Source organism: Octopus bimaculoides, chromosome 20 (assembly GCF_001194135.2).
Source record: "Octopus bimaculoides isolate UCB-OBI-ISO-001 chromosome 20, ASM119413v2, whole genome shotgun sequence".
Taxonomy (NCBI): domain Eukaryota; kingdom Metazoa; phylum Mollusca; class Cephalopoda; order Octopoda; family Octopodidae; genus Octopus; species Octopus bimaculoides.
This window is the reverse complement of record NC_069000.1, coordinates 24,488,004-24,499,107: the sequence shown is the minus strand read 5'-3', so window position 1 is coordinate 24,499,107 and position 11,104 is coordinate 24,488,004. Positions and strand designations below refer to the sequence as shown.

The 11,104-nt window shown below is 39.5% G+C and overlaps 1 protein-coding gene across 1 annotated transcript in view; it reads left to right on the top strand.

The window, feature by feature from the left end:
* Positions 1 to 11,104, top strand: part of LOC106883214 (NCK-interacting protein with SH3 domain) — a 47,085-nt gene that overhangs the window by 23,276 nt on the left and 12,705 nt on the right. Inside the window, exons 4-5 of the mRNA XM_052974932.1 lie at positions 5,659 to 5,797; positions 7,418 to 7,498. Of these exons, the coding sequence (XP_052830892.1) occupies positions 5,659 to 5,797; positions 7,418 to 7,498 (220 nt within the window). The remainder of the gene's footprint in view (positions 1 to 5,658; positions 5,798 to 7,417; positions 7,499 to 11,104) is intronic.

The following is an 11,104-nucleotide window of genomic DNA, read 5'->3' as shown; positions in this document are numbered from 1 at the left end:
CATTACAGTATCGAAATGTGATTTGATACTGAAATAGTTTTTTTTTTCTCCTTCCTTTCTTTTTGTATTTGTTGTTGGATTTTTCGTAAGGGTTCATAAGAGAAAGTAGGAGTTGAAAGGATTTGTATTAGAAAGAGGAAATTAGATTTTATTAGGGAGAAAATGTTTACTCGTGTAGTTTTATGGATTATATTCGTTATTAGGAAATTTTTGGAGTGAAAAAATGATGCAGTGACCTAACAAATTGTATTTAGAATATTAATTGCGATTGTTTAATCGAAGAAATTTGGAATTGTGTAAATGTATGAATTTTAAACATACACACACACACAGAAAATTTGCCTTTTATAGTATAGATACATAATTATAACAAGGGATTGGCTATAAGCCTCTCCATTTTAAGGTGGTAATATTGTCTTTTGGCGTCTATTTTGCCAGCGCATGAAGAGGCTTATAACCAATCCCTCATTATAATTATCAATAATATTAATATGCTAACTTTTTGTTTTTGTACGTACCTGTTGTGTGCGTCACACTTACTTGAAAGAATTGGCAAAACGAGAGAGAGGAGGACAGGAAGTAAGAGAGAATGAAAGAGACGGCGTTTGTTTTGTGTTTTTAAATGTTTCAGAGAGGACGTAAGAGAGAAAGTGAGGGAGAGAGAGAAAAGGTGAGAGAGAAAGAGAGAGTGCGAAAGAGACAGTGAATGGTGACGGCGTTCATTTTGTGTTTTCAAATGTTTATCAAATCACAAGAGAAGTAGATACATAGATACATTGTTAAATCAAAAGTGGGAGAGAAGAGGGACACAAAGCAAAAAAATGAGAGAAACAGTAGATATATAAATCCAAAGGAAAGTTCATATATAGATACATAGGCACAGCAAATATTGGCTGTCAATTTCTCTTTTCATTATCACACGAGGATAAAATTAACTCACAAATGGCTGAGTACTCCACAGACATGCACAACATTAACGTAGTTCTCAGGGAGATTCAGCCTCACACAGAATATGACAAAGCTAGCCCCTTTGAATTACAGCTACAACTTGAGTCATGTATGTATATGAATGTATTTGTGTGTGTATAATTTAGGTTAGTTAAAACGTGTTTCCAATAATAAGTGTTGCGTGGTGGAAATAAATGCAATTACCAAACTTACATTCATAAATCCATTTATTATTTCATTCTTTTGCATTTCAATTTTTATATTTGTACCCAGAGATTTTCGACAACTGCATGCCAGAAGAAATGGAAAAACGAGTAATTTTATCTCTTAAAAATTCTGTCTGTCTTGCAATAAATGAAAAAAGTTCTTAATATTATACCAGAGGCACTGAAAACGTACGTAAGCACAGATTCAGTGTCCTGCAATAATGAAGAGGAGGTTCAGAACTATCCAGTTGAATTCATAAACTCACTCACTCCATCCAGTATACCTCCTCATCGCCTCAACTTAAAAGTAGGCGCTATTGTAATGCTGCTAAGAAATCTCTCAATTAGTCGAGGATTATGTAATAGAACTCACATGAAAGTGCAAAGATTTCATGAACATTGTGTAGAGGCATCATTGGTAACAGGCTCCAACAGAGGTCGTACAGTTCTAATTCTCAGAATTAAACTTAGCCCAAGTGATGCAAATATTCCATTCACACTAAACTGACTTCAGTTTCCACTTTGACTTGCATATTCAATGACAATTGATAAGGCTCAAGGGCAAACACTTGAAAAAGTTGGAATACATTTGCCTCAACCAGTATTTTCTCATGGCCAATTATAAGTCGCATTTTCAAGAGCCCAAGCTATGGACAATATCAAAGTAAGAGTTACGACACTCAATTGGGATAAGAGACGAGGCCAAAAACATGGTGTGACATACGCACAATATATTGTCTACCATGAAGTTCTGTGAGCAAGACCACCGCACCAGCTAGCATCACCACCTCACCAGGTGCTCCATCATTACACATCCACATTACACCTTTAAGATCAGGGAGCCAGTTAGGGGCTCGCTGGATTTCTCTCGGCATACCAACAAACCACAAAATTGCACCAGCCAGCATCACCACTACCTCCAAGCCTGTCATATATATATATATATATATGTTTGTATGTATGTGTATGTGTGTGTCTGTGTTTGTCCCACTACCACCATTTGCTTGACAACCGATGCTGGTGCATTTGTGTCCTTGTAATTTAGCTGTTCAACAGAAGAGACTGATAGAATAAGCACCAGGCTTACAGGGAATAAGTTCAGGGGTCAATTTCTTCGATGAAAGGGTGGTGCTCCAGCATGGCCACTGTCAAATGACTGAAATAAGTGACAGAATAAAAGTATACCAGAAAAACGTTCCATACCACTAAACCAAGAAGGTTCTTTGAATATGTACGATGCATTTTAAGGTTAAATAGTAATTTCGTTTACATTTGTGTAACTGAGATATTTTGGTTGGATTATATAGTCATTGGTGTTACATTACTTTATATATTCTGTAACTGTCACAATATACTTTTCTATGCCTGAAATTTTTGTGGAGAGCGGGGCCAGTTGATTAGATTGACCCCAGTACACAACTGGTACTTAATTTATCGACCCCGAAAAGACGAAAGGCAATGTTGACCTCGGCAGAGTTTGAAGTCAGAATGTAAAGACAGACGGTCATAATATACAATCATTTCTCATGGCACCAGGACACTGTTTACAGATGCTTACACTTTTTGTTTCGCGTGAATTTTTCACAGGTCCAGCCAGTGTGTGTATTGGCTGTGTGGTAAGTAGCTTGCTTACCAACCACATGGTTCCGGGTTCAGTCCCACTGCGTGGCATCTTGGGCAAGTGTCTTCTACTATAGCCTCGGGCCAACCAAAGCCTTGTGAGTGGATTTGGTAGACGGAAACTGAAAGAAGCTTGTCGTATATATGTATATATATGTGTGTGTGTGTTTGTGTGTCTGTGTTTGTCCCCCTAGCATTGCTTGACAACCGATGCTGGTGTGTTTATGTCCCCGTGACTTAGTTGTTCGGCAAAAGAAACCGATAGAATAAGTACTAGGTTTACAAAGAATAAGTCCCAGGGTTGATTTGCTCGACTAAAGGTGGTGCTCCAGCATGGCCGCAGTCAAATGACTGAAACAAGTAAAAGAGTAAAAGAGATATAATGTGTATATATCAAAAGAATATTTTTTTCTCTCGTGTTCTATCCTTGACCAGCCTAACTCTGGCCCCCTCTCCCTCTGTCTCACTCTGTGTTTCGATAACCACTTGCTTCTCCAACACTTTCCCCTCCTCCACCACCCCACCCTATATAAATTGGCACACACACTCGGATTCCACTACCTCATTTTAATAACTCCCCCGAAAGAATACAAATCCAGAAGATGCTCTTCTCTAATTTTGCTATTTCGCGGAGTAGGGTCTAATTTTGCTATTTGGAGAAGGGTCTGAAAGCTTAAAGTTCCTGTAAATGGACAGAGATTTAGAGACGTATTACTCAAAGCTTTTGACGAAATAGAGGGGGATATAGTATCACATGATGTGGAAGACAACTGGAGGTTTCTACGGGACAACCTGCTGAGGGCCACTGACCAGATTTGTGGATGGTGCAAAGTCCCCTCTCGACCCAAGGTAACGTGGTGGTGAAAGAATGTTGTTGACGGGGCCATTAGGGAAAAGAAATAGGCTTGGAATGACTGGAAGAACGGTGGTAGCAGGGAATTGTATCAGACTGTCAGACGGGAAGCTAGGAGACAGGTTTATTTAGCCAGAGGAGAAGCAGATAAGAAAAAATTTACCAAAGTTCTGCACCGTGAGGACCAAAAACTTGAGGTATTTCGTGTTGCAAGACAGTGTGTGAGAGAGAATCATGATGTCGTAGGAGAGAAATGTGTCTGCATGGATGATGGTTCACTTGCACTAAACGAGGCTGCAAATAAAGAGAATAAATGGGAAAAAGAGAGTCTGCTGAATGCCAATTCATCAGAGGGACCAGTAGTGGGGGTGGATGCTCTGAAAGTGTAGTTGCTAGAACAAGAATAGCCTGGGCAAAGTCCAGAGAGCTCCTACCTCTGCTGGTGACAAAGGGCCTATCGCTCAGAATAAAAATGTAGACAGTATGACGCATGTGTACAGCCATGCTGCATGGCAGTGAAACATGGGCCGTGACTGCTGGGGACATGCACAAGCTTGCAAGGAATGAAGCCAGTATGCGAAGTGCTAGAAATAGGAGCCAACACACCACCGACTCACCCACCCCCATTCCGTTTTCAGGAAATAAATACACAGTTATCTATGGAATGGTCAAATTAATTGAAATGACAGGAAAAATCTGAAATATTATCAATTTGACCAAATAGGTACTAAATTTAGTTAACTTAGACCTACTTAATAACTATAATTTCATCCTCATGCAACTTCACAATATACTTTCATTCTTGCGTAATTGTTTTCGTGAATCTCTTCTATTTCACAAACACGATTCCTCTTGATCCTACTGTATCACTACAATTTCATCCATATGTAACTTTACAATGTCATGAATATAAAACCAATGTAAAGGAGATAATAATGCACATTTAATTATCTCCCTTAGACAGCTCGTTTATTTCGGAAAAACAAATGAAAGAAATATAATCCACATTTAATTGTCTCCCTTAGACTGTTGATTTATTTCGGATCTGCCTTGACCAAGATGTTGGAAAATGGCCGGTAGCTCCGATTTAGAGTTAGACCACTTCTATTGTCTTCGGTGTAAAATTTTACACAAGAATTAGCCTTTGGTTTTTATAAACAGGGTGATTGAAAAGTAACTCCCTATTTTAGAATGCTTATATTTTATTTATTAACTATAATTTTTAGAAAAAAAGTCCTGGGATCGATTTGCTCGACTAAAGGCGGTGCTCCAGCATGGCTTCAGTCAATTGACTGAAACAAGTAAAAGAGTAAAAAGTATGTGGAGAAAGCGTATAGCATGGAGTTTTATTTAAAATTTGATATAGGCACCCACATTCGCCACCAGCTTCTCAAGCCGCCCAGGAACCGCATCAACTGATTTCATCAGGAACTCTTGTGGGATGGAAGACATAACTTCTCGTATTCGCCCTTCAAGTTCTTCCAAAGTCATTGGTTTGGTAGTGTAGACTTGCCCCGTTAACCAACCCCAAAGAAAAAAAGTCACAGTGTGTTAAATCAGGGCTTCTGGCTGGCCAATTATGCGGACCGCAATGACCCATCCATCTCCCAGGAATGTGGGCATTCAGCCATCCATGAACAATAATAACAAAATCAAATAGCATAAAAATCAAATCTTCAGTATTCTCCCCAAGTACTGATAATTGGCCAGATTTCAGCATTCCTGTTATTGTAAAGGATGAAAGGACCCACAATTCTGTCCAAAGTCATTCCACACCATACCGTTACCCTGGGCTGACTCTGCATTTTTTCAGTGGTAATATGAGGATTTTCTCCTGCCCAGTAGTGGGAGTTGTGATGGTTCACAAACACACCAATATGGAATACCGCTTCATCACCCTAGAGGATAATTTTAAAGAGATCAGACCATGTTTGTAGGACTTCTAAATTTCAAACAAAATAATCAATCTGAAAAAAAAAGAATCAAATCAATTCTCATACATTATTTGATGTTTTGTGTTTGTATTTTCAGGAAGTGTCTGCTCCTGTCAAAGAAAGTGTGAAGGATGTCATGAAACTGATGTGTAACTGTGACCGTCACATAAGTCACATGTTAATAAACTCATCTGTACCTCTGTCCCTTGTCAGTGAACTGAAATGCTCAGAGACAGGTAATGACTAATTCTTAGTTGCTCTTTAGTTCCTTGTCATCTTCTTTAGCAGCTTCATCACCATTATTATGTTCATCATTAATGTCATTGTTATCATCATCATCATTGTCACCATCACTGTCATTATAACATTATAACAAGTTTTGGACAGTCTACTCCAACTTTTTCCATTCATTCCAAGACTTATTAGATCTCATGGAGATCTCACGAAGCTGGTATATTATAAATCATCCCTCACTTCTTTTCAGGTTATCACCAAGTTGCACCAAGCCGCATCTCCTCTAACGACCTCATCAAATCATCAAGTGACATCTCAAATTACATCATTCCAAAACATATTTGATCTATCTCTAGCTTTGGTTATTAACAAGTAACTTTTCCAAGATCTAATCTAATATTTTAACTTTCTTGTTCAAGCACACTTGAAGGACATTCAAGATTCGTGTCTCACTAACATGCAGCACCAAGTTCTAACACAAGTGTCATATGATCTGCCCTTCACTCTGAGGGAAAGACCTTTGCTGCCAGCACTTTTGCCTAACCCTGTTTAACACTGACTACTATACTTTCAGAGCAACCACCTCCTCTGATAATTACATTTCAATAACAAAAGCTATCGACTATTTGTAGTGTGCTATCTAGACCTTTCAGAGGATCTACTTTGTGTGTGCTCATAGTAGGTTTTGCTCCAGTGCATACATCATAAATGAAGCTTACTTTCTCTCAGTCTGCTTGGGATTCCACTACACTTCTTGTGTGTCCATACCTTACATTGGGTACAATATAGAATTCATATCTACTTATATCTTCGGAATGTGGTAGCCAGTCAAATTCTTTCTTCAAATCAATGTATGCCAGGAATAGTGATTTGCTCTTAGCCAAGTATTTCTCCTGCAGTTTACCTCACTAGAAAGATTGCCTCCATGGTACCTCTTCTGAGCATGAAACCAAACTGCATTTTGTTTAGGTCTTCTCTATCATTGATTTTTTTGTTACCTTCATAACATTGTATAACAAGTTTGATTCCTCTATAATTTCCTTGTACTTTTTCTGTCTTCCATTTATCTGCCTCCCACTCTCCTTTCTTTCTGTCAATCTCTCTCTCTCTCTCTCTCTTGTATGTATATATACACATACACGCATGCACACACACGTGTGCGCGCGCACACACACACACACACACACACACACACCACTCAGTGAGGCTTTTTTTTTCTTCTTTTCTTGTCTTGCAAGTTACCAGGCAACCTTACCAGTGCTAGTGGCACAAAAAAGGCAACCCATACACACTGTAAAGTGATTGACATTAAGAAGGGCATCCAGCCATAGACACCCATGCCTGCATGGAACATGGACATTAAATGAGGATAAAAAGGAGGATATATATATTTCTCCTTCTTTCTGTCAATTTCTCTCGTTTCTCTTTGCCTCAGTTTTCTGTGTCTTTCACTCAGCGTCTCTCTCTCTCTCTCTCTCTCTCTCTCTCTCTCTCTCTCTCTCTCTCTCTCTCTCTCTCTCTCTCTCTCTCTCTCTCTCTCTCTCTCTCCTCTTCTTTCTCTCTCTCTCTCTCTCTCTCTCTCTTCTCATGCTAAGTATTTTAAGCGGTTCCTTTTTTTACAGTCACTGTGGAATTCTGTAACTCTGCAACATTACTAGCTGCCATTCTGGCTGGAGAAGAGGCTCTCCCAGTAGAAATTCATGGTAAGTCTTTGTACTTTCAGTCACTCTTTAATCCTTTGTTACCATATTACTATTGAATTAGACTACATATTTGATTTAAATTAATCCAAAACAAAACAGCAAAGAAAAAGAAATTACCAACTAACTTGGAATGTTTTAGTAAAATAACTAACTTCGTTGTTATCAAGTTAGTGTTTGAAAATGTTTTAATATTCAGATCTTATATAAAATCATAATGGAACATGTAAATTTAAATATGAACATGTTAAAATAGGAGGTTTTATATATATCCAAAATAAATTTTTTTTTTAAAAAGAGGGAATCTCAGGCAGGTTGGCATCTAAAGAGTTAAGTAAATGTTTACTTTATAATATCACCTTTTACTGTGTTCTGTAACTATGTAGTTGTTGTTTTGCCCCTGTCCTGATTGAACTGACTAATGATCACAGTTATTCTTGTTGTGAACATCCAGGTTTTTGGTGTATCAGTAGTTACTTGTCCAATCTCTGTAAAAGAAGCCCACCATTTCCTGGTAACTGGTGTTGGTTAGTCCATGTCATAACTTAGCAGTTCAATAGAAAAAATACCAGGCTTTAAAAAAAATTAGTCTTGGGGTTAATTTGTTTGACTAAACCCTTCAAGGCAGTGCCCCAGCATGGCCACAGTCCAATGACAGATACAAATAACAGACAAAAAGATATACACAGACACATATATTAATATATATATAAAATAAAAAATAGATAGGGGTCAATTCATTACAGCTGTTTCCAACAAATTTTCTAATTCTTTAATTTATATCATTATAAAAAACCGTTTTCTTCAGATGAGTACACAAACCACAGTATTAGGAAGATTTACAAACACTTAAAAACCGACAGCAAGTGCATATTTAGTGATTCTATGATCTTATCATTTAAGTGTCTGTTTCACATGAATTTTAATATATTGTGTGTGTATATATATATATATAGAGAGAGAGAGAGAGAGACAAAAGAAACAGGCTTGGAAAGACTGGAAGAATGGTGGTAGCAGGGAATTGTATCAGACTGCCAGAAGGGAAGCTAAGCAACAGGTTTATTTAGCCATCGGGGAAGCAGATAAGAAAAAATTTGCCAATGTTCTGCGCCATGAGGACCAAAGACTTGAGGTATTTCGTGTTGCAAGACAGTGTGTGAGAGAGAATCGTGATGTAGTAGAGAAATGTGTCTGCATGGATGATGGTAAGCTTGCACTAAATGAGGTTGCAAAGAAAGAGGTTTGGAGATGCCACTACGAAAGATTGCTCAATAAAGAGAATGAATAGGAGAAAGAGAGTCTGCCGAATGTCGATCCAACAGAGGGACCAGCTATCCAAGTTGACAGTACCTTGGTAGATAAAGCAATTAAGAGTATGAAGACAGGAAAGGACCCCGGCCCATCAGGAATTACTGCAGAGATGCTCAAAATATCTGGCAGTGTTGGCTATAACCTAGTCACCCGTATTGTTAACCAGGTGATACACGAAGGAGTCATACTAGTGGATGATAGCTTCTGCTATCTAGGTGACCAAGTTAGTAGTGGGGGAGGGTGCGCTGAAAGTGTAGCTGCTAGAATAAGAATAGCCTGGGCAAAGTTCAGAGAGCTCTTACCTCTGCTGGTGACAAAGGGTCTCTCTCTCAGAGTAAAAGGCAGACTGTATGACGCATGTGTACGAACAGCCATGCTTCATGGCAGTGAAACATGGGCCGTGACTGCTGAAGACATGCGTAGGCTCGCAAGGAATGAAGCCAGTATGCTCCGATGGATGTCAGTGTGCATACTAGACAGAGTGTAAGTACCTTGAGAAAAAAGTTGAACGTAAGAAGCATCAGTTGTGGTGTGCAAGAGAGACGATTGCGCTGGTATGGTCATGTGGCGAGAATGGATGGGGATAGCTGTGTGAAAAAGTGCCACACCCTAGCAGTTGAGGGAACCTGTGGAAGGGGTAGGCCCAGGAAGACCTGGGATGAAGTGGTGAGGCACGACCTTCGAACATTGGGCCTCACCAAGACAATGACAAGTGACTGAGGCCATGTAGTTCACAAAGAAGTCATATCCAATGACCAGCATAGCAGCACCATAGTCAACTGCTACAAAAGTAAAGGTGATGCTTCAGATAGAAATAACTACAGGGGTATCAAACTGCTGGATCAGGTGATGAAGGTCACGGAGAGGGTCATATCCCAACTAATTATGGAGAGAGTTCGCTTAGATGAGATGCAGTTCGGTTTTGTGCCAGGTAGAAGCACCACTGATGCTATGTTCCTGGTATGGCAACTGCAGAAGAAATACCTAGCTAAAGATAAACCTCTGTACTTATCTTTTGTTGACTTGGAGAAAGCCTTTGTCATGGTCCCCCAATCCCTTATCTGGTGGGTGATGCAGAAACTGGGGATAGACGAGTGATTAATAAGAGCTGTACAGGGATGCTGTCAGTAAGGTAAAGGTCAGCAATGAGTATAGTGAAGAATTCTGGGTAGAAGTAGGGGTTCACCAAGGATCAGCCCTCAGCCCCCTCTTATTCATCCAGATGTGGAAGCAAGGTTTAGAATTGAAGGGCCTTAGAGTCAATGTTGTAAAAACCAAAGTCCTAGTATGTAGGAAGGCAAACAAATCACAAACCCCTTCAGGTAGATGGCCCTGCTCAATCTGTAGAAAAGTTGTAGGTAGAAACTCGATGAGATGTACCTAGTGTAAGCTATGGATGTTTAAGAAAGTGGGTTATACATCATTAGATGTACACCTGACTTTCCTATATTAAATTAGGAATTGAACGGAACGCAGAACTCCAAACTGATCAACAACAACAATATTTATTTAAAGAGGTAAAATGGACAGCCTCTAATTGTCCGGTTTCTGAGTAGCCTCCTGTGTGGGAAAGTCTGTGTTACTGAGACGTCTGAATGTAGATGTACTGTCCCTAGAGTTGAATCGTTGGAGAGACAACTTAGTTCAACCACACTCAATGAGAGAGCTTGTTCGCTGTCTGGCGTGGAAAAGAGACAGAATTAAGCAGGAACACTTGGACATTGAAATCCACGCATGCGTGGTTAAAGATGGAGTAATGGCAACTATGCCTTTTTGGCGCCATATGACGTCACTACATGGCTCCCCCTTGAGTGTGGAACACGAAATTAAAAATTTTGGAGGGACGTCTGAGATGGCCACTGAAACCACGCAGAAAATGTGGCACAAATATATAAAGAAAAAAAACAAAACTGAAATTGTCCAGTAAAACACAATAAATTAAACGTAAATAGTTTTGTCCAATTTCTTGGGCCAATGCACCGTCCTGCCAAACCTAGTGACATAAGGTTCGCTAGGGTTCCTTTGCAACGACGAAGGTGGTGTAATTGTTGGTGTGTGTGATTGTGATGGTGCTGATGTTGGTGTATGCATTGGTAAAGGCATTGACAATGTGTGTGGTGATAGTGGTGTGTGCGGCATTTGAAACACGGGCACGTCGTCCACGGGAGTTGAAGGTTTGTCAAGGTATGCTTTATTCAGACGGTCGACAGACACAATTTCTGTACGACCATTAGTGTCGACCTTGAAAAACTTTGGAGTGCGAGAAAGCACACGATAGGGTCCTTTGTAGGGAGAAAC